Here is a 24232-nt window from a genome sequence, read left to right as displayed (position 1 = left end):
AAGCTCAGAATTCAGGCCCTGACTCCCAGTCCTGCACCCCCCTACAGCCTCTGCCATCCCTATTTCTCCCTCCCCGACCCACCGCCTTGAAATCTCATTCTCAGAAGTTGCTGACCAGCCGTAACTGTCACTTCCCTTCTGCCAGCTACTGCTGTGCCCAACTCTCAGGGCTGTTTTTAACACTAGGATGCAGGAGAAGCCATATCACAGCTCAACCAAAATATCCATTTATCAATCCATATTTCCAAATAAGTTGATAATGGGTTCTTAAAAGCCCAATGCTAACTGTGTAACGTAAACTATATAGCATCACTATTAGCTAGCACCAGGAGCACGCTGAGGGAAGGATCCTAAGGTGGCTAAAGATTAGAAACAACGGCAACCATTAACTCAATAGTACAACATAGGGGGAAAACTACAGAGGGAAGGCCAAACCTGGCACACAGTGGGGGAGGCAGCACCTTTAAAGAACATACACAGTGTGACTATAAAATTGCAAGTCTTTTCTTTTAATAAAACAAACATGACAGGATGTAGAAATCTAAACGAAATTTCTCCCTCAAAGTAGCTACATTCTTAGTTCCAACAGTGCTCCCTTTGTTGGCGACATTATTTGAACTCCTCTTTGGGGAAAGACCTTAAAAAGGCCAAAAAAAAAAAGTAAAAGGTAGTAGAGGAGCCACATCAGGAAATATCCTTCCACATGCTGGGCTGTTTAAAATCAGAAAGTCACCCAGCTGGCATGGCTCAGTGGTTGAGCGTTGACCTATGAACCAGGAGGTCAAGGTTTGATTCCCAGTCATGACATATGCCTGAGTTGCAGGCTTGATCCCCAGTGGGGGCCTGCGGGAGGCAGCCGATCAATGAGTCTCTCTCATCAGTGGGGTTTCTATCTCTCCCTCCCTCTCCCTTCCTCTCTGAAATCGATAAAAATATATTTAAAAATAAAATAAAGTAATACAATAAAATAAAATCAGAAAGTCCACCCTCAGAGGATACGACTGGAAAATGAACGAGGTGCTGCCGCTCTCCTGGAGGTTCCCTAAAGACCTCTAGCAAGTGCTGAGCGACAGCTCTACCACTTGGAGAGACGTGGGGCCTCCTGGGACAGCCACGTTCAATGGGGGGGCATCACTGGGACAGAAAAGTTCTACTGTCTGGTTAAAAAAAAAAAAAAAGAAAGAAATCAGCCACACTCCTTTATAGTCACACTTGCATTGGATTTAAAAAAAAATACAACACTCACACAGGGTTCTTGTATGAATTCTAATTAAGAGACATTACATTCAGAATGATAGCACTCATAGTGATAATTTTCTGAAGACTATAACAGCTTCTTGGCCACGGAAGGGGTACAGAGAGTGCAGCTGTTTACCTGAACGTATTCTTAAATAAGTGACTACTACCACTCTATGTTTCCTAGTTGTAGCTCTGTTACAGGTTACTGACCGCAAGTTCATGTTCCAGACTTTCTTTGCCAATACAGATCAAAACCACAAGGGAGCCACCCTCACAGTCTTAGGGTGAATTGGGAAAGGGCCGGTTAAATGAGGAAACAGGCCATTCCTTGGTAAAAGTTTGTAGTTTTCTTTCCCAATACATCTTCTTTTTATTGAGAACTTCCATTTTTATCCTGTGTTCCTCCTCTGCCATCTCACACTCTCGCTCTATCTGCTGGATTTTGGCCACATGCACCTCATTCATTTGTATCAGCTGCAGTTGTAAGATGGACATTTGTTGATGGTGTTCTTCCTCATGCATCTTTTTTAAAGCACCTTCCTGAGAGGTTTTGCTCCTGTAGTTTTTATTGGCTGTTATTCTGACAGCTGAACACGAGGGTTCAGGTTGAGAGGTCCCCTCACATACTGGAAAATGTATGAACTCTTTCTCATCATCGCACAGTTCTCTATTTGAAACAGCAAATGATTCTGAAAAACAGTAGCAGAAAACATATGTTCAAAGATTTTACAGGCAGAGAGCAAATCATCCTATTTCAAAGACAGGGTCCCCCAGTACAGGATGTATCTGAAATAGCATCTGCTTTGGCCTGCATGTCTACACGTACCCTTGCCACACCTGACTTTTTTAAAACCCATAAATCCAAAGCAATTTTTCCCTTAAGAAGTAATAATAAGGTGTTTCGTCATGTCATTTCTACAATTGCAGACTGTGGGAAGAGGGTCAGAGACTGAGCTTAATCAAGAATCGATGTTGTGCCGAAACCGGTTTGGCTCAGTGGATAGAGCGTCGGCCTGCGGACTGAGAGGTCCCGGGTTCGATTCCGGTCAAGGGCATGTACCTGGGTTGCGGGCATGTCCCCAGTGGAGGATGTGCAGGAGGCGGCTGATCGATGATTCTCTCTCATCGATGTTTCTGACTCTCTATCTCTCTCCCTTCCTCTCTGTAAAAAATCAATAAAAAATATATATATATAAAAAAAAAGATTTAAAAAAAAAAAAAGAATCGATGTTGATGTAAGTTCTAAACTGAAGTGCACACAACTCTGAAAGAGCAGAAAACCACAGTACAAGGCCAACAGTGGGTTTTGAGCTTAAGTTCTCCCTCAGTCTGATCTCCTTTGCTCAATTCCTCATCCAGCCATGAACATGTGTTCCAAGCCCAAGAGGGTGTCATCGCTCTGTTTCCTGGTCACTACCTTTCCCCTGGGTAGTTATCTCATAAATGTTCCTTCTTGCAAAATGAGCCTATCCTCCCTGGCTTAGCTTCCTTCGATCTATATCTGGCAGTTACCTCTAACACTGCCGCCTGGGGGTCAATATTCAGATCCAAAGACCCTTGTCAATGTCCTGCTTAGGTAACCTCTCCCTAGCACTTGACATACTTTTTGAAATGTTTTCCCCTCTATTAGCTTCTAAACCATCACCCTCTCCTAAATTTTCTACAACTTCCTCACTGATTTGATTGCTTCTTCTCAAGTCTCCTTTCGGGACTCAGACTCTTGTTCCACCCACCTCTAACCTTTTAATACTCCCCTGAGGTTCTTCTCTTTGGCTGTTTTCAATCTACCCTAAGTAACCCTTATAATCTGGTTCTAACCTTCCTTTAGCTTCTGTTCTTACTCTTCAAAATATCCTGTGCACCCTTCAATTACCACAAACTACTCACATTCTTAAAGGCCATGCTTTTCTTCACTATTCTGACTCACTGTTCCTTCAACCTGAAGTTGGATTATCTGTCCCCACCCCGCCCCCCAACTCACTCAAACACACACTCTTACTCCATTCTCCCTTTTTCAACCTCCCCTCAACTCCTACTTCCCTCAGGATCAATGCCACTTGCTCTGAGAACCCTGAGCTCTCTCCTTTCCCTACACTTACTCTTCTGTTACAGCACTTAACACATATGGGGTGGGGCAAAAGTAGGTTTACAGTTGTTCATACAGAAAATAATACAATAATTATTAAAGACTAATACAAGAATAAAGTCTGTGTTTTGCATACCCTGTACTAGTATTATTTTGGGACCATGCTTTATTCATGTCTTTCATCATTGAGACCAATGACTTTACCTGGTACACAGTGGGTACCTAGTAAATATTTACTGTCTGAAGCCTTGAACAAAAGGGGAAAAAAGCATATGATACAAAATTATACCATTTTTGGTGGTGCCACATTGACACCACTATTTTTATAGGGCAATGACATTAATATTAATCAGGGAGTTTCAATAAGGAAACCACTAACCCATGGAGTCTTCCCAAGGCTTTCTTGGGAAGTTTTACACTTTCAATAATGAGAATTGTCTCCTTGGAGAAAACTACTATCTATTTATTCACAAGACTTGATTACATTATTATGTCCACTCCATTATTCCAGAAGATAGGATGCTGTACATGTTAATGGCTAGTGGGGGAACTCACAATACTCTGTTAGTAAAAGGAAAATGGCTACTGTTTAAATCATTTCACTACAAGGGGTTGGGTAACAAGCATAACTAGTCCGTAATTAAGGTTAAAGAAAAGGTAAAAATTTTACATTTGAAAGAGAAGGTTAAAAAGAGTACTTCTGGCCCGGCTGGTGTGGCTCATGGGTTGAGCGTCGACCTATGAACCAGGAGGTCACCGACAGTTTGATTCCCAGTCAGCACACATGCCTGGGTCCGGGCTTGATCCCCAATGGGGAGCATGCAGGAGTCAGCCAATCACTGCTTCTCTCTCATCACTGATGTTTCTATCTCTCTCTCCCTCTCCCTTCTTCTCTGAAATACATATATATATAAAAGGAATGCTTCAATATCATGCAGAGATAATGAAAATGTCTCCCTAGGAATCTTTCCCAAGTCCAATGGCCCTAGCCTCCACCAGATGTCCTTCCTTCATGCTGCCCCTGCCTCCTGAGCCTATGTCTGGCAGAGCACTTGTTCAAGCTGAAGCTTTAACTAGAATATTTTGAACAAAGAGACTAGCTTTTATTCGTCCTCATAAAGAAGCCAGCACAGGGTCCAGTACACTGCTGGGCCTGTAAGAAATGTGTGGGGGACGAACTGGCTCCCACACAGCACAGCTAGGTGGAAAGAGCCGAGGCTCAGGACAAAGCAATGGGACACTAAGAATAGGTCCCTCAGATATGAGCATCAACTGTGAAGTGAATTACCTCATCCGTTTCCTTTCTAGCCTTAGATCTGAAAGTACCTTCTTTGAAGACTGGACACAGATATTTTTTGGTACCTTTAGCCTCTTTTCTCTTTGATTTCATTCCGGAGGATACTCCTGAGTTTATGCCCTCACAATCACTCCTCTCTCCCAATATCTAAATGCTCATTTTTATCTCAACAATTCTAGGCTTTAGGGAGATGATGATGATGATGATGATGATGATGATGATGATGATGACAGCAGCTACTATTTTCAGGCACTATGCTAGTATTTTACAGGAATTACCTCATTTAATCCTTACAACAACCCACTGAAGGAGGTATTATTACAGAACATCAAACAGCACATCCAAAGTGGCTAGTTGAAAGAACCAGGATTCCAATCCATGGCTTCACCATTCCAAAATCCAAGCTCAACTAGCACAACACCTAGCCTCTCACTACTTCACTTGCTCAGCTGATCACTTATGTATCTTGAAATGCAGCCTCCGCACTGTATTCACTATAAAACTATCTATTATTAAGAATGTAGATGTATATTCCAAATTTTGATCTCCAAATCTCTCTCTAGAGCTGTGAACATGAAGACAGTATGTTCATGTCTGGGAGCACAGAAATGGCTGTATGTTACAACAATCCTTATTTAGTTTAAATGTGTACTAACATACATATTTTAAAGAAAAAAGAAAGCCAGGCCTCTTGAGAAGACTCTAGCTGGAGCGGGGGCCTAAAACTAGAGAAGCCTGATGAAGTAGTTAATTAACTCTCACACAAATATTAGCTCCCATGAATGAAAGCTAGTGTTCAGATGGGGAGAATCTTCTCTTAATTGGAAAAAGACTACCCTGGGAACGGCAAACACACACCATGTAATCTCTCTCCCAGGTAAAACAAAGCCACCCGAAGCAGAAAACAACTCAATCTTGTGCAAAATGGATATGAAGGCCTAAGGGCTTCCCTGGGACCAGAGAACACAGTCAAGGGAGCATTCTTTCATTTGGGCAACTCGAGTGAATTTAATACCAGCAGGAAAAGCCTACTATGGCAGTAAAAGAATGGGAAGGAAACTGTGTTCAGGCCAAACACCAGCTCTTCTCAACACAACAAAGGAAACAGGACTGACTGGGAGAATGAATAAATAAAAGGTGATAGATGCACAATATGCAATATTATGTATCGACTAAGAAAACAAATCAGACTGACATGCTGCAATGGGAATGGATCTTAAAAACATTATTCTAAGAGAAAAATGGCAAGAAAATGGTATCTATAGCACAATTTCTAATCTATTTAAATGAGGAAAAATATGTGCACAAAACAGCAATGCATGCTTTCAAGAACATGTGAGAGAACACATTTGATGATGAAGGGATAGGAGAAGAGAAGGAAAGTGCTGAATGGTGAATAAACATATAAGTAACACAAAAAGTGGGCTTTTCCCAGACCAGTGATGCCGGTGTGCCATGAGTGGCAATAAAATCCAGTACCCTATACCTGAGTTCTCACCCCAGAAGAACGAAGTTGGAGTAATAGTGGAATTCATTAAGGAATGTTTTTGTGTTAATTACAGCTTTGAGTACCCATGTCTGCATTATTTAAACATAGTTTTATAATAAATAACAGCATGTGAAATTAACTGTAAGTTCTCTTAAGATATCTAAATACTATCTTAAAGCTTAGTTTGCTTAAATATATTTGACATTTGTCATCCTACCGTCCTAACTACTTCCAGCATATTTTGTGGTTTCCCTTAGTTTGTTCTGCAAACATGTTCACCAAAGATAATCTCACTTATCTTAAAATGGAAGATAAGTATCAAAGCCAAATTATCAAATATCAATCTACAGAATACAAAGTGTTTTTAACATATTTAAGGGGAGAGTATGTGTTTTTTTTAAATACACTAAGGGTTAAACTTACATTTTAACTCTACTGAGTTCAAATTCAGATGTACATTCAAGAAAGTCATTGACAAAGCTAATACTATCCTGGGTACAGTGATGAAGATCACAAAAAATTGTTGAAGGGAGGCCTCTAGTGGAATACTGTAAGGCTCCATCCTGGCTAATAAAGTCCCACAATTCTCTGAGTGCCTAATTCTGCAACAGGTACTCTGCAACGTGCTAGAACAGTGCTGCCCTATAGAAATATAATATAAGCTACATATGTGATTTTAAATTCTCATACCACATTAAAGGAGGTGCAACTAATTATAGTAAAATATTTTTAAGTCCCACATTTCTAAAATATTATCATTTCAACATGTAATTGATATAAAAATTATTAGTAAGAGATTTTACATCTTTTTTTTGGTACTAAGTCTTCAAGATACAGGGTGTATATTTATAGCATGTCTCAATTCGGTCTGCCCCCATTTCAAGGGTTTACTAGCCTCATGTGACTTATAACTATTGTATTGGACAGCACAGTGTAAGAGATACTAACTAAAGTAAAACACATACATATGCACACGTGCACACACACACACTCCATGTGTCAAAATACACATGATGTAATGAGAGCCAAAACCCTATTGCATATTTTCAACCTTTTTCCCACCAGGACCCAGAAGGAAGGATTGACAAGTTCAGCTTTCTTTTTATTTCCTAAAAGTAAATTAAATGCAAAATGAGTTGGGTAACACCAAAGCTGTTTTAATGTATAGAAAGAGTTCCAGTACCTTATCTACCTGTGTTAACGGATTACTTTGGACACACTCCCCAACTAACAAAGCACCATGGGTCTCTGCCATACTACAAATCTGACCTGGAGACAGGAACAGGTAGCAGTTGGCTATACTTTAATAATCACCAGCAAAAAGAGAAGTTTCATGTGCCATATATGTACAAACATCCAATTTAATATCAATCTCTTTTACAAGTTGGTGTCTACCAAAGGTCATGACAGGAAGGACACTGAGAGTCCATATTTATCCCCTTCTTGCTGGAAACTTATCAGTTGTATTTATGAATACATGAATTATATCATTTCCTCCAAAAAGAAAGAGAAAAACACTTATGAACGTTCTAGATCCTACCCTAAAATTTGAAAACGGGGGGAGGGGGGGAATGAGACTGTCCTCTTAGAACAAGCCTTGAAATCAATACACAATAATACAGATCAAAAATTTGCAAAGTGAACTACAGCAGTCCACACCAGCACCTTCCTAGGTAACATCTCCCAGGGAACATAAATAATTTGAAAAGTAGCCCTGCTGATTCACCTCCTTCCCTCCCATCCCAGCACCAGTCCCTTCACTGCCTCACAGGGACAGGATGGCTCCACGGTCAGCAAGATGGAGAGTAGCTGGCTGAAGCTACAAACGTCTCGAAAACAAGACCACTGTCTCGTAGCGGTGGGCCTCATCCCTACAGAAGCAGCAAGGAGAGGGGGCAAAACAGAGCTGACAGGTATCCACATAAACACTGTTTGCTGGAAAGCACTGTGGCTTAGGACTCAAGAATCAAAATTCAGACACAGGGCTCCTACAACTGGAAAATGATGTATGATGCGCATGACTTTAACCACCGTGCTTGCCCAACTGGCTCCATGGACTTAACCTTGGTCAGATGATCAGCAAGCAGACTTCTTAAAAAATATTTTTTTATTGATTTCAGAGAGGAAGGGAGAGGGATGGAAACATCAATGATTAGAGAGAATCATTGATCAGCTGCCTCCTGCATGTCCCCTACAGGGGATCGAGCCCGCAACCCAGGCATATGGCCTTGATCAGAATTTAACCTGGGACCCTTCAGTCTGCAGGCCAACACTCTATCCACTGAGCCAAACCAGCTAGGGCAGCAAGCAAACTTTTGATTGTAACTTAAGTTCCCAGGATAATCTGCCCACAGGGGGAAAAAAAAGTGCTAATCGAAATGTGTTACTCAGTTCACTTGGTTATTATCTTTTTCACCCTACACAGATAACACTCTGACTCTTAATTAACTAGTCCCTCAGAGCTCAAACTACTCTGGGGACACTAATAAGTGAATTTCTCATCCTGCAAGCCACAAATCAGAGGTTCCTGTTGCTGTGTCTTTAGCACATCTATGAGCAGCTTTCTGATCTTCCCAGAAATTATTAAGTGCAAAGTACAATGATCTTCATATAAACTAGCCATTCTTATCTTAGAAGAGGCAGGAATTATTGCATTCTCTCACCCTCTTCTTGCCTGGAGACATTTCAATAGCCCCTTAATCCCAACCTTTTAAAGCTTCCTTGATTATATGACATCTTTTCCTTCCTGAAGAACTCTATATAACATGTTTATCTTTTCAACGAAAGTATATTAAAAAGAACATAATTTTTCCCCAGAATTCCTCAAGTTACCAGGAGTGCCGCAAACCAAAACTGTAGATCACAATATAATAGTGGGTGGAAATGCTGTTTTTTAATCTGGGTGAATGCTAAATGGGTATTTGCTCTATTAGTCTCACAACTTGAATTAAGTCTGAAATAGTTCACTCTTTTAATGTGGCCTTTTGCATGACTTCATGCAGTGCTTTGCACATTATCGGTCCTCAATAAGCACTTTTTTTGGAGAAAAAAAAAAAGATCGAATGAATGAAATAAACCTTCGAACAAATCCACTTCAATATATCTGAGATAGGTTAAGATGAGCAACTAAAGTACTTCATTAATGACAACTATATTCATGTAGCCCCTTCGTTTTCCTTATCCTTAAGTAACAATAGCAGTAAGAGAGATAGTACAAGGATATAAACAAGTGCTTTTGTTTTTATGGACTATGTGACTTGAATGTTCTACATACATGGGAGACTTTGCATTGGGAAACTCAGGTTTGCTATTCAAGTTTCTTTTTTTATCAAGTCCCTTAGAATTCAGGATTTTAACATTCACACGTCGAACAGGTACCCAGCGAGCACATGCAAGCCGAGCTCAGGGCCATCCCATACCTTGGGCGGCGGCATCGGGGTGGTACTCGGGCTCTTCCTCGGGAGGGCTCTGCAGGAAGTAGAGCTGCTCGGGCAGCATGCTGGCGATCTTCTCCTTCCCCAGCACGTGGCTACTCAGAAGTGGGCTGCCGCTGCGTTTCACTTTCTCTCTCCTTTCATGGGCCATAATTTTTTTCGTCCGAGCCTTGATGTTCTCCCAGCACTTCTTCAGCTGTTTGAAATCCCGCAGGGACACGCTGGGCTGAGAGTTGTACTCGTGGGCCAGCGCCTGCCAGGTCCGCTGCTTGAGGGCAATCGTGCGCGCATCACTTTTCTTACATTCCAGCACATACTTGTACTTTTCGACCAAAGCAAGCAGGATGCTCTTTTCCAATTCTGAGAAGTATTTGGCCGGTTTTATAATTTCGTTGTTTTGCATTTTCCACTCTGTTTCTCCTGGCCGTTAGCTATCCTGTAAAGGGAAGTAGGGAACAATCATTACAAATGCCGGGAATAAAAATGTCAGCAAATCACTTAAAGCTAATCCCCGACTTGATCCTCTCGTCTGAAACACAGCACTCCTTTCTTGTCTGCTAATGTTGACTTAGGGCCGTCTCAGGAAAACGGAGGTTTACTAGGAGTGGGGTTTTAGGACTTCGTAGATGTTCGAGAAGGTCCTGTGTTGGAGGTCTTGGCCATTCTGAGAATATCAGCAGAAAAATACAAGTTGGACGTCCTTTATGGAACTTCAATATGGAGCTCTTAATTTGTTAACTTATCTATTCCTGCTTCATGTGAGGACACTGATTACTCCCCAAATTCAGAATGTTAGGCAGCTTTTCAACTAAACAGCGTTCTCTAAGTTTTGTCACAGCTGAAGACCAAGAAGCCACTGTGTAATCAAATATAAGAGATCATGTAAACACTATCAGGATTTCAGAATCACCAAGAAATCGCCCAAAACACCTGACATTTCCATCGCTATGTCTGTGACCTTGGATACAGCCAAGCTCCTAGGCCGTGGTTGGCAAACCGCGGCTCACGAGCCACATGCGGCTCTTTGGCCCCTTCAGTGTGGCTCTTCCACAAAGTACCACGTGCGGGCGCGCACGTACAGTGCGATTGAAACTTTGTGGCCCGTGAGCAGAAGTCAGTATTTTGTGGAAGAGCTGGTATTTTGTTGAAGAGCCACACTGAAGGGGCCAAAGAGCCGCATGTGGCTCGCGAGCCGCCGTTTGCCGACCACTGGAGGAAACTCAGTTTCTTCATCTTTAAAATGAGGGCTTGGAATCTGTGATCCTCAAGGTCTAAAAGCCATGTTAAAGTGTACAATCCTATGTAAATAATTTATATCATTTCAGAAGTGAAAGGGCCCAGGCACTTAGAGACTGAGCCCAATACCTCCTTTTATTTCTTTTTTTTTTTTCTGGACATTTCATATAAATGAAATCATACAATATGAGGTCTTTTGTGACTGGCTTCTTTCACTTAGCACAGTGATTTTCAACCTTTTTCATCTCATGACACACATAAACTAATTACTAAAATTCTATGGCACACCAAAAAATGTATTTTTTGACAATCTGACAGACATAGGTATAATTTTTATTTCTTTAACTCTGGACAACTCTTGTTGTATTGGCTGTTGTCATTTTTAAAATTTGATTAAGCTAAGGGAAAAGAGGTCCATGCCTCTGACTAAATAGTTAGGTATTGCATGTTTTAAAAATTCTTGTAGCACACCAGTTGAAAATCTCTGACTTAACATAATGTATTCAATGTATATCTACCCTGTAGTATGTATCAATACTTCATTCCTTTTTACTGCCAAATGATATTATGGATATAGCACATCCTATTTATCCATCTATCCATTAATGAATTTTTATTAAGATATAATTGATATAAAACATTTATTATTTTCAGGTGTGCAACATAATGACTTGATATATAGAGAGTAAAATCACCACAATAAGTCTAGGTAACATCCATTAAACCACATAGCCACAATTTTTTTCTTATAATGAGAACTTTGAAGATCTACTCTATTAGGGACTTTCAAATAACCAATACAGTATTACTAATGATAATTACCATGCTGTACATTACATGCCTAGGACTTAACTATTTTATAACTGGAAGTTTGTACCTTTTGACCATCTTCACCCATTTTGCCCACCCTCTACCTCTTGCCACCTCTACCTTTGGCAACTGCCAATCTGTTCTCTGTATCTATGAATTTGTTCCTTTTTAAAGATTCCACATACAAGTGAGATTACACATTATTTGTCTTCCTCTGTTTGACTTTTTTCACTTAGCATAATGCCCTCAAGGCCCATCCATGTTGCCACAAATGGCATAATTTCCTTTCTTTGTAGCTGAATAATATTTCATTATATATTTATATACATAAATCTCACATATATTATGTATATATTGTGTATATGTGTGATGTGTGTATTATTTATGTCATATATGTCACATTTTCTTTATCCTTCTTTTCAATCAAGGAAGTAAGGGCCAGTAAAGTGAAATGGATTGCCCAACATCACAAAGATGGCAACTTGAGAAGTCAAGAACCTGGACTGTCCTAATAGTTTGGTATTCTTTTTTTTCCTTAACATAGCAAATAGCCATTTTTATTATGCAATATTCCTCTAAAGTCTTTGTTCGCATATTATAGTAAGAGTTACCAATTATATATTATTTTAAAAAGTCAAAATATTACATTTTTCTCCATTATTATTAAAGTCTACATACCTTTTCATTTTTTTAAAAAAATATATTTTATTGATTTTTTTACAGAGAGGAAGGGAGAGAGATAGAGAGCTAGAAACATCGATCAGCTGCCTCCTGCACATCCCCACTGGGGATGTGCCCGCAGCCCAGGTACATGCCCTTGACCGGAATCGAACCTGGGACCTTTCAGTCCGCAAGCCGACGCTCTATCCACTGAGCCAAACCGGTTTCGGCCCTTTTCATTTTTAATAAAAATTATATATATTTAACATACATAAATTTATTTTGATATATATATAGTAAAATGATTACTACATTCAGGCTAATTAACATATTTCCTTACAGCTACTTTTGTGTGTGATGAGAACACTTGAAATCTACTCTCTTAGCGTGTATCCAATGTTCAATACAGTATTATTAGCTATAGTCTTCATGCCTACATACCAGATCTGTAAAGTTATTCATCCTATATAACCACGACTTTGTACTCTTTGTCCAACATCTCCCCTTTTCCCCCCACTCCCCACCTTCAGTCCCTCATAAGCAATCTTCTATGAATTTGAAGAGTCTGGTGTTCTTATTATCACTTCACAACTATTTCTTGGGCTCTTACCTTTGGTGACTCCAAATTACTCAATCATGACTCCCTTAGGTCATCATGCCACCCTCCCTGGTGCAGAACCAGCATCTTTCACACAATAAGTGCTTAGTAAATGTCTTATTCTGCTGAAACTCTGTGTTTTTTGACTTCGCACTTTTCTCACATCTCACAGGAAGTTCCCTACAAAATTAATCTCTCAAATACATTATGGTAAGAATGTCACTAAGCAACAATGAATGCAGCAATAAAGTATGCTCCCATTAGTAAAAGGACCAATATGTCCCAGTCCTCCTGTTCTCCAAGTCTCTGATTTTTTCAGTGTAACAGAAAAGCATCAAGACAGTGATGACATAGTCCATTTTTAAAAAAATATATATTTTATTAATTTTTTTACAGAGAGGAAGGGAGAGGAAGAGGGATAGCGAGTTAGAAACATCGATGAGAGAGAAACATCGATTCAGCTGCCTCCTGCACACCCCCCACTGGGGATGTGCCCACAACCCAGGTACATGCCCTTGACCGGAATCAAACCTGGGACCCTTGAGTCCGCAGGCCAGCGCTCTATCCGCTGAGCCAAACCAGCCAGGGCGACATAGTCCATTTAAAACTGACTAACCCGCCTGACCAGTGTGGCTCAGTTGGTTGAGCATTATCCCATGCACCTAACGGTCAATTCCAGGTCAGGGCACATGCCTAGGTTGTGGGCTCGTCCCCAGCAGGGAGTGTGCAGGAGGCAACTGATTGGTGATGTTTCTCTCTCATTGATGTTTCTATCTCTCTATCTCTCTCCCTTCCTCTCACTCTAAAAATCAGTAAAAAAAAAAAAAAAAAATAGTTAAAGTTAGGGTGAAAAGGCTGTGACCTTTAAATTTATGGTACGCTAATTTAAAATCGCACTTTTACAAGCCAGCTATTCACACACTATGCCTGGGGAGAAATTACTGTAGAAGTGATTAGCTGAAATCTATTAAACCTGAGGCTGGAGATTTGGTCAAATCAGAGAGCCTTGAGATTGAGGCCAAGGAGTGTGGGCCTTACGTGAAGGCAATGGAAGCTGACCAGGGCATCCCACTATGGCACCACCCCCTCCCAAAAATGAAGATTAGATGAAGTACTACCGTGATCAGTGTCCCCACATACCAGGTACCTTGTCTCACATTCACTGTGGGCACATCCAGTATCAGAAATGAAGAGGTCTAGATCCATGTCAATAGTAGCTTCGCCCTCTGGTCTTGGGCAAAACTAAAATAAGGGGAAATTTATCTTTGCAGATGTGTCCCTGCATCCCTAAATTCCCAGGCCTTCGATTATATTGCTCTACTGTTCCTACAATTACCTAATCCAGGCTCCTTCTTCCCCAAAGACCCGGAATTAATTTTTTTGTCTTCATCAATATTCCTGCTTCCTGTAAATCAGTGTTCCCCAAACTGAAATTTATTAACACACATCTCCTACATCTCTTCTGCATCATCTCTCTCCACCAAGGTGTTTGTGACTAACTTTACTTTCTATAGTTTTTATTAGGAAATCAATAAGTATGCTGAATATCCTTAAACAGCTCCCAGAGTAGATTCTGATCTGATCCCCCATCCCAACTCCTCTGCCCCAACACATCAAAATGCCTACTTTTCCTCATGCACCCACACTTTTTTGTTTTTTTAAATATACTTTTATTGGTTTTAGAGAGGAAGGGAGAGGGAGAGAGAGAAACATCAATGATGAGAGAGAATCATTGATAGGCTGCTTCCTGCAAGCCCCCACTAGGGATTGAGCTCTCGCAACCCAGGCATGTGCCCTTGACCAGAATCAAACGCAGGACCCTTCTGTCTGCAGGATGACACTCTATCCACTGCGCCAAACCAGCTAGGGCACCCCCACACGTTTTAAGAATCACTGCTATAGGATTGAGAATCTGATTCACAAATGAAAAAGTTACTGTTCCCTGTTTTGTTCTATTATATGTAATGTTCTTTATCTATAATAATAAAAGTGTAATATGCAAATCGACCAAACAGCCAAACAGCAGAATGACTATCTGGATGACCTTCCAGACGACCTTCCGGACGAAGCTGTGGCTGCAAGGGTGGTCGAGGCAGCCGGAGCTGCGAAGGCCTACTCTTGCACGAATTCCGTGCATCGGGCCTCTAGTATTTTTATAAATATAGCACATATATTTATAAATATTTATATTTCATATACTTTGTTCTTTATTTCTTCAAGATAAGTCCCTAGGGGAGGAATAGTTGCCACAAAAGATGCAAACACTGAAGACTTTTGTTACATCACCATCTGTTCTCCAGAAATGGTGCACCAATTTACATTCCTACTATTAACACACAAGTATGTCTGTTTCCACACTTTATTTACTCTTGCTGTTAACATTTTTTAAAAATCTGTGCCAACTGTGGAGGTGAAAAGTGTCACTTCATTGTTTAGTGATATATGAATTCCAGTTCTGAGGCAAATGAGCCACACTCTGAACAAAGTCCCTGTTATACTACTTGGTGGAATTCCAACTACATGCAATTTAATTCTTCCTCACAATGTGTGCAGTACCACTAGCTGCCACCAGGTGGTGGTGGGCTCATGGGGGGGGGGGTCTAAATTCTCAAAAGATCTGGCCCTAAGTGTGGCCAGTTGAGTCTCTAATAACTGTAATAACAGCAGATAACTTTTATTGAACCTTACAAGGTGAGTTAGACCCTACACTAAGTGTTTAATATGCAGTATATCATTTAATCCTCCCCCAAATAGCTCCTGAGAGCATCATTCGTTACATTATAATCTTTTCTGTTAAAAAAAAACAACTTTATTAAAGTACCAGAAGAAATTATACAACTGCTCTCAAAAGCAAATACTCAGAATTGCCAACACCTGGGGACCATTAATAGCCTGTTAACTAAACTGTTATTTAATCACTAGCTAAGTAAATCCAGAGTTACCAATTTACTTTGCTTAATTTTGTAGAACAGCAGGCCTCCCGGGGCCATGTGGTTGCAGTCTGCCGGGCTATGAAGGGATTCTGGTGTGAGCCAGTGTACCCCAAAAGCCCCTACGGATTCCCAGCAACCTCGGAAGTAGGCTGTGTATCCCCACCAGCCAATTCTATTTCCCAGATCGGAAAAGTGAGGCTCGGTGACTAGCTGGTAGTCACACAAATAGTAAGCAGAAGAACCAGGATTCCAACCCAAGTCTTACTCCAAGGTCCTTACCACCCTCTGCTCTGCTTCGCTTTCTTCTTTCAGACCTCTAGTGCCTTTGCTCAAATTACATGTCGAACTGCAGAACAATCTAACTGTCATCAGAGAAAGGTCCCGAGGTAGAGCAACTTCAGGGGGAGCTGGGCCTGCTTCTGGCTGGCTCTATTTGGTGGCTCTTCCTCCCCTCTCTCCATCCATCATCTCACCCCTCTATGTCTCAAACCTGGGGCCCTTAGCCCCTCACTCCCCACCCCCAACCAGGTGTACCTCTCTCATTCCAACCCAAGCTCTGAAATAACTTCCGCTATTGATCTGGTAAGAATGTATGTTTGCAAAATAACTGTAGATATAATATGGAGCTTTAAAATGGTCCACTCCTCAAGGAAATGCTGGCATTCTGCTTGAGCATCTGATTGACAGTCCTAAGTAAACAAGAACTTCCCAAAAGAGATCTCCAGCCGAAGCTTATCCATAGAAACTTCAAGGCTAGAAAGCACATTCTAGATTACAAACTACTTGACAATGTCCATAATGGCTTATAGATGACAACATAACAATCCTTCCCTGCTGTATCCGCTTTTATGAGAAAGAGAGAGACTGGCCTTACTTGTGCCCCAAATCTGCTCAGTTCAGATCAGCTTTTCTGTGTGCGGTTCTGCTAGACAGAGTGCTACCCATTCCCACACATGACTGTAGTCCATCAAGTCCAATGACCCTCATACAGTGGGCCTTAAGCAAACATGTAATGAATGACTACATCCTGTTATAGGTGTAAAATGGCCTACTAGACACAAAATGAGTATCATGCATGATAAAACAGTCAGTACACTAAAAGCTGCATTAAAATAAAAATGGTCAAATACAATAGCAAAATCCAAATGCAATAGAAGTTCCCTGTGGGCTAGGCAAAGACCCATAGACAGGACTAAAGAAAAGAAAACAATCCCAATATGATAAAAGAACAAAAGGGAAAGAAATCAGCACAGCTCCCAAAACACTAACATTGACTAAACCACCAGAAGATTGTAATAAATACGTTTAATATCCACCTAATACAAAAATGCATCAAACATTTTTAACGTGTGTGTCCCCCCCCCGCCCTCCCCAGCAAATTCATATGTTGAAGCCCTAACCGCCACCCATAATGGCTGTATTTGGAGACTGGGCCTCTAAGGAAGTGCTTACAGTTAAATGAGGTCATAAGGCTGGTTGGAGATTAGTGCTCTTATGAGAAGAGACACCACAGACACCCCAGGGCTCAGCAAGTGGGCATGTGAGCACACAGAGAGGTGCCAGCCACCCACAAGCCAAAAGAAGAGGCCTCAGAAGAAAGTCTACCTTGCAAGCACCTTGACCATGGAGTTTCTAGCCTCCAGAACAGTGAGACATATGTTTCTGTTTTTTAAGCCACCAAGTCTGTGGTATTTTGTTATGGCAGCCCTAGCTGACTAATACAATATCTAATGATATTGTAAGTCTACAAAGGGTCAAACTAAGTCCCAAAATTTGAGCAAAGGCTAGAGAAACTTGGCCAGATTTTACTTCTACTTCTCTTCCTGGAAAAGGGTGTTCTCTGAAGTCAACATTCAGAATGGGAACCAAGACTAAAGATCTGTGGCATTGAGACCTCGGACAGATGTGAGATCACTGATAAACTACTGCTTTTAAAGTAAAGTGAATGAATGAAACCAAAGAACTGGATGCAGAAAACCTGGGCTCAAATCCCGACTTCAGCATTCACCTATCCATGGTCGGCAAACTGCGGCTCGCGAGCCACACGCGGCTCTTTGGCCCCTTGAGTGTGGCTCTTCCTAAGCCTTAGGAGTACCCTAATTAAGTTAATAACAATGTACCTACCTATATAGTTTAAGTTTAAAAAATTTGGCTCTCAAAAGAAATTTCAATCGTTGTACTGTTGATATTTGGCTCTGTGGACTAATGAGTTTGCCGACCGCTGACCTAGCTGTGTGATTCTGGGCAAGTCAATTAACTTGCAGTTCTTCATCTGTAAAATGAGACTTACACCCCCTGCTCTGCCTTACTCTCTCTGCACAGATGCCCTGCAATGGGAATAAAGAACAAGCATCGACTAGAGCTTCAAAAAAATGTAATTCTTTCTACCCCTCCCATCCACAGTAAACTGCCTACAGTGGGGCAATTACCTTGAGTTTCATCTCACGAGTAACTATCTTCCTCTTCTCCTCACTAGAAGTAGGAGACACAGGTAGACATTTTTGTAGACATGATGGAATGTCAAAACACAAAATATAATATCCAAAAAATGCTGGCAACACAATACGCTGTAGACTATGGGTGGCTTACCATCATGATGGCGTGGCTGTCAGGAGCCACTGCTCCCTGCCGCTGCCCAGCACCACGAGAGAGTAACATATTGCAGATCACTAGCCCAGGAAAAGATCAAAATTCAAAATCCCTGGTACAGTTTGTACTGAGTGAACATTGCTTTTGCACCATTGTAAAGTAAAAAAAAAAAAAATCGTAAGCCTAACCATTATAAGTTGTGGACCATCTGTACACTCAAATACTTATTCTTTTATTTCATAGACACACAATTCAACAAAAATGTAATGAACTCCTGCCAGAGGCTCAGTACCTTCCTCAAATATGTGCAAGACACAAAGACAAGCTGAACCCTATAGCCTGGAAGGATAGCTGGCATGCATGAACTGCTGAGTAAAATGACAGGCACACTGAAGCAGACATCATAATAGGGGACACAGCACACTGGGTGTTCAGAGGAGGAAAGAAGTTATTTCATTCCTCATCAACAGGAGGACATATGAGCTAGATCTCTTAAGAATGTATAGGATATGAACAGAGAGTTGAAGGAGATCACTGAAATAAATAATTGATAAGAAAGGGCCTGGACTCTGAGTGGTGAGAATGTTAATGGAAAGAAAGAGGTGCACACCAGAGACTATTTCAAGCAAGAAATGACCAGGACATGTGTGTCCACACTAGGGTGAGAGATCAAGAGAAAGCAGAGGGAAAGAGGACACACGAGGATGAACTGAGCATGTGCAGACATCAGAGAGGGGACTGTACTGAGAATCCTTAATATCGAGGAGATCCTAGTCCAATGCAGACATAATACAACAATGTGGATGGGCTGGTGGCAAGGCAGTGTGATAAGCAGTGACAGATGTGCCCAGGCACACTACTCCAGGATTGGGGGGATCTAGAATTAGAACCATAGTTCTACTAGACTGGATTGGCATTAGAATGATCACTAGCACAACTTGGGAAAAGACTGAAAGAAGGAAAGTATACAAAAATAGCAGGTGAGCAGCAGGAAATGTGGCCCCCATTCCCTGAGGGGAAGCCTGGCAACAGGTTATGGGTAATCAATTCGCTGTAAAGAGGTGAAAGGCTATTTCCTATCCTGCTCTGCTGACTCTGTATTCTGATCACCTTTTTGGGGGAGCAACATCCATCCTAACATGCTAACACTAAAAAGGGACCTCAGTCCAATCCTCTCACTCTACAGCTGGGTAAACTGAGGCTCAGAGCAAAACAGGGGGCTTCCAGGGCCCTGGTGACAGAGGAGGGCCTAAGGGTGAAGCTTCATCACTCATGTTAACCCCCGCCCCCTTACTTCCTCTTTGGAAGCCTCTCCTATCAAGATGTCCGTTTGTTAGGCACCCTCAAGCCTTCCGCCGCCATCCCATTGAAAACTCAAGGGCCCTGCTCTCAACTCCAACACTCACTTTGGGAGATTAGGCAAGTCCCCTTTCCTCCCTGACTGCCAACTCCTCATCTCTACATTGTAAAGTTAAAGGAAGTGTTCTCTAAAGTCCGACCGACTGCTGGCCATCCCGTCCATGTTAGCGTTGCCACAACATTTGTCTTTCTGCTACCTAATGTCCATATCTATGCCTAACATGCATAGATGGTATTCTGATTATTTATGAAGCAAGTGGAGCTACTAGTCAATGAAAGAGAACATGGCAACAGAATAAAGTTAGACAATTTAAGACCCATACCCAGCCTCTGCAGGTTAAGTAGCTCCAGGTGAAATGTCTAAAGCAATTGATCGGTTCTCTTGTTCATTCCTGTCACCCTAGGTCCGTGGTCGGCAAACTGCGGCTCGTGAGCCACATGCGGCTCTTTGGCCCCTTGAGTGTGGCTCTTCCACAAAATACCACGTGTGGGCGCGCACATACAGTGCGATTGAAACTTTGTGGCCCATGCGCAGAAGTCGGTGTTTTGTGGAAGAGCCACACTCAAGGGGCCAAAGAGCCGCATGTGGCTCGAGAGCTGCGGTTTGCCAAGCCGCAGTTTGCCGACCACGGTCCTAGGTCCTCGAAGAGGGCCTGGTACACAGTAGGCACTCAATAAAGGTTTGTGGAATAGATGTTAAAATTAACCTGCTTGCCATTTGCAATTTTTACTAGATGTTCTGCTATCTTAAAGTTCTCCTTTTAGAAAGGATTTATCAAAAATAATTCCCTGGCTGCTTCTTGTAGATACTATTATTGTACGTCAAACTTTTAAGAGCCCCACCACAACTCTGATGCCTTCACGATTTCACTTTATCCAGGGGTAAGAGTAGTCAGACTCGCTCCGGTGCAAACACCTGCCCGTGCCTGCTCTCAAATGTTCACTCTGGGCTACCAGGATGATCACTCACCTATGCCCTCCGTCTTCTCCCTCAGAGGGCCCTCCAGCCTGAAACCTAGGGCAGAACTGCCTTCCTCTAATGCAGCGGTTCTCAACCTGTGGGTCGCGACCCCTTTGGGGGTCGAATGACCCTTTCACAGGGGTCGCCTAAGACCATCGGAAAACACATATATAATTACATATTGTTTTTGTGATTAATCACTATGCTTTAATTATGTTCAATTTGTAACAATAAAAATACATCCAGCATATCAGATATTTACATGACGATTCCTAACAGTAGCAAAGTTACAGTTATGAAGTAGCAACAAAAATAATTTTATGGTTGGGGGTCACCACAACATGAGGAACTGTATGAAAGGGTCACGGCATTAAGAAGGTTGAGAACCACTGCTCTAATGTGCTGCCTCGTCTTCCCCTTCGCCACCCACTCCTGGCGGTCCTGCAGCTTGGAAGTGTTTATTGTTACCATCTGTGTCTTAGTGTGACTGTGAGCAGAGCCAGCCTGTGTTTAAGGCGAGAGCTCCCACCTCCCGTGCTTCCACCCCCTCAGTCCCCTCCACCAGCCAGATGACAGTTCTTGAAAGTTCTGACCTCTTCCTTCTCCTCCCCTGAAGCTCCATCCTAAACCAGCTCCCCACCCCGATCCCAGTTTCTCTGAAATTCCCTCGGAATCATTATTAAAGTATCCTCCCTGAAAAGTGCTTTTACAACACGAAGACCCTGTGTAGGTAGGTGTTCCCACTCCAGCCTGGTCTGGTCTCCGAGGACTCTCTCTCTCCGCTACTCCCACCACTTCAGCAACAACCATCAGCTCTCAAATCTCGGGGTCAAGGGCCCCAAGGGCTCACCTCTCCCTGCAACACTCGGAATCACACTGTACTGCAGCCGATCCATGTCCACAGCCTCGGAGGGTGAGTTTCTGAGGCTGGAACGACATCTCATCGGTATCTTTTGCACACAGTAGGTCCTCAGTGTTTGCCCGAAGAAAGCAGGGGTGTCAGCCCCATCCTCTCTCCTCACCAGCACACACGTTTCCAGTCGTCTGCCAGCAACTTCTACCTAACTACCCACTATGGGCGTCCCAGAGAGCTCCCCTACTCCATAGCTGAGAGGACATTAATGACTGCCCTGCCCCCAAACATCCTGATGCCTGATTTCAGCCACATCAACATAGCTTCTCAAAGCAGAAACCACAATGTGCTCCTTCACTGTCACTTCAGTAACCAATCATCAAGACCTATGATGTTTTTATCTGAATAGCTACCGCGCCTCCCCCATTCTCGCTGCCTATGTCTGAGGTCAGGTCCCAGGCTCCCACAGTGATCTCCCAAACTTCCAGCCCCTCTTCCAACAGCGACCAAAGAGATCTTCCTGAAACACGGTGACCGTGCCACAGTCCAGGGTGTACACCTCTGACCTCTCCCCCACTGCCTAAGAGATGAAGTCCAAGCTCCCCACATGACACTCAAGGCCTTTCTGGATCCGGCCCTGATGACACTACCCTCTTCATTCCACCGCACACCACCCTCTCCACATACTTTTCAACCCAGCCAGACCCAACTCACCTTCGTGCCCTTGAACCTGCTGTGTTTTCCTCTCTCCGAACATGGGCTTCCTCTGGCTGGAATCCTTTACTCCAAGGACCACTGAGAGCTCATTTTCATCCCTCAAGGTCCAACCCCTGTGTAACTTTTGCGACACCTTCCTCAACTAATGTTCAAGCTGTTATGCTTATTATATTTATAACACCTTCCTTCTAAGTTTGAGGCAGCTTACAAACTATGCCCACACAACTGCACCAAGATTTTTTTTTTTAAGAAAGAGACTATCAGAGCAAAGACAAGCGTTAAAAATAGAATAAGGAGGAGGGAATCAAAACCTCTGTCCTAGTCTCAGCTCATCTTTTTAGAGGTAAGCTAGCCCTGAGTTTTCTGTCCAGAATGAATTAGTTACTCCTCCGTGAGCTCACGGCCAGTGGCGTATGACTTGTACAGTAGCACTTCCCATATCTTTTTGTAATTTGCTCTTTGAGTCCATCGCTCTCACTGGACTGGGGAATTCCTAAGGGAATAGATAATTTCTGACTCATCTTTGTGTTCCTGGCGTGAAGCATATGACTCAGCACAGGATTGGTGCTCAGCAGACATTTGTTGGACAAATGTCACCATGGACAGGGAAAGGGTACTTGTTGAAGTCCCTACCAGACAGTTATAAAAAGTATGACTTTCACAAAAAATTGCATGGCTGAGAAGTGGCAGAGCCAGGTTCATACCCTCAACTGTCTCTCTCTCCAAAGCAACTGCTCTTTCCACTATGCATGCTGCTCCCTACCTTTACCATCACCATGTACCCCAAGACCCCCTCCTTCAAGCCTGGGTTTAAAATCACCCTTCTCCAGCCCTGGCCGGTGTGGCTCAGTTAGTTGGGGGTTTGATTCCCCGTCAGGGCACATACCCAGGTTTCAGGTTCCATACCTAGTCGGGATGCATAAGAAGGGAGGCAACTGATCTATGTTTCTCTCTCACATCAATGTTTCTCTCTCTCTCTTTCTCTCTTTCTCTCTCTCTCTCTCTCTCTCTCTCTCTCTCTCTCTCTCTTTCACACACACACACACACACACATATTAATAAAAATAAATAAATAAATACATAAAACCAACCTCTCCAAGAAGCCTTTCCTGCTCACTCAGGAGAATGGTGAGCCTGAGTCCAACCCCGACCTCCCACAACACTCAAGTGAGAAATTATCACAAACCAGGAGAGTTAAGGTGCCTCCTTGGGAGCTGAGAACTGAGCAGTCTGCTTGGCCGTTCTGCAGACAGTGTTGTGAGCCCCTCAGCTCCTCCTTCTACTCCCTTTCCCAGGGTGCAGTACCTAGGCCTTCCATGCCTTTCTTTTGCTTCTTCAGGTTTCCCCCTTCCAAACTGAACCCCACAATCCTCTCCTCAGGCCCACTCTTCTCTAACCAGGTGGACTGTGTTCCATCCAGTACATCAATCAGGTCTCTGCCATTTAAACGTGTCCTATCAAACTTTAGGATTGGTGAGCCTCCCCAACTCTTCAAACACAAAAGAATGTCACGGATCACATGAGAAGGGACAACGACATCTTAGGAGGTCCAATCACTTGCTCTCAGCCCGGAATATTTTGGGGGTGGCCTGGGAGTAAGAAGAGACCGGTGTTCTCATCCCAGCATCTCTCCCCACGCCTAACCTCCCCTTCCCCAAAGCAGGATGCTGGTCTCTAAGGACAGGATGGAATCCTGGTCCAGGATGCTACTGGGGTGATGCACCTTGCTCCCTCCCTCCACATCCTCTTCCAGAGCTTCTCAACCGTCCCCCCCCCCCACAACCCACCCCCACCCCTTAACTCTTTCTGGCCCCAAACTCCCACAGCAGCCCTCAGTCCTAACTCAGGATCTATGTTTTTGAATTACCATTCAACAATTTCCTTTTCACACAACCGACTTTTCAGACATGCTGAAATGCACACCCCTGGCCCTGATATTATCTTGCGTCCGGTTTTTAATGTATTACAAAT

At 42.7% G+C, this 24232-nt stretch overlaps 1 protein-coding gene across 1 annotated transcript; it reads right to left on the bottom strand.

Annotated features, from left to right (window-relative positions):
- Window positions 1–490: 490 nt before the first annotated feature.
- MSANTD3 (Myb/SANT DNA binding domain containing 3) lies at window positions 491–23223 on the bottom strand. Its single transcript, XM_081103582.1, has 3 exons — window positions 22259–23223; window positions 9531–9981; window positions 491–1928 (listed from the first exon to the last, which is right to left on the bottom strand). The coding sequence occupies exons 2-3, from the start codon at window positions 9946–9948 to the stop codon at window positions 1519–1521; spliced, it is 828 nt and encodes a 275-aa protein (XP_080959708.1). The 5' UTR covers window positions 9949–9981; window positions 22259–23223; the 3' UTR covers window positions 491–1518.
- Between the last annotated feature and the right edge of the window lie 1009 nt (window positions 23224–24232).

This window comes from Myotis nattereri (genome assembly GCF_964212035.1).
Source record: "Myotis nattereri genome assembly, chromosome: 12".
NCBI lineage: Eukaryota > Metazoa > Chordata > Mammalia > Chiroptera > Vespertilionidae > Myotis > Myotis nattereri.
Note: the sequence above shows the minus strand (reverse complement) of the source record. Positions and strands in the feature narration are given on the sequence as shown.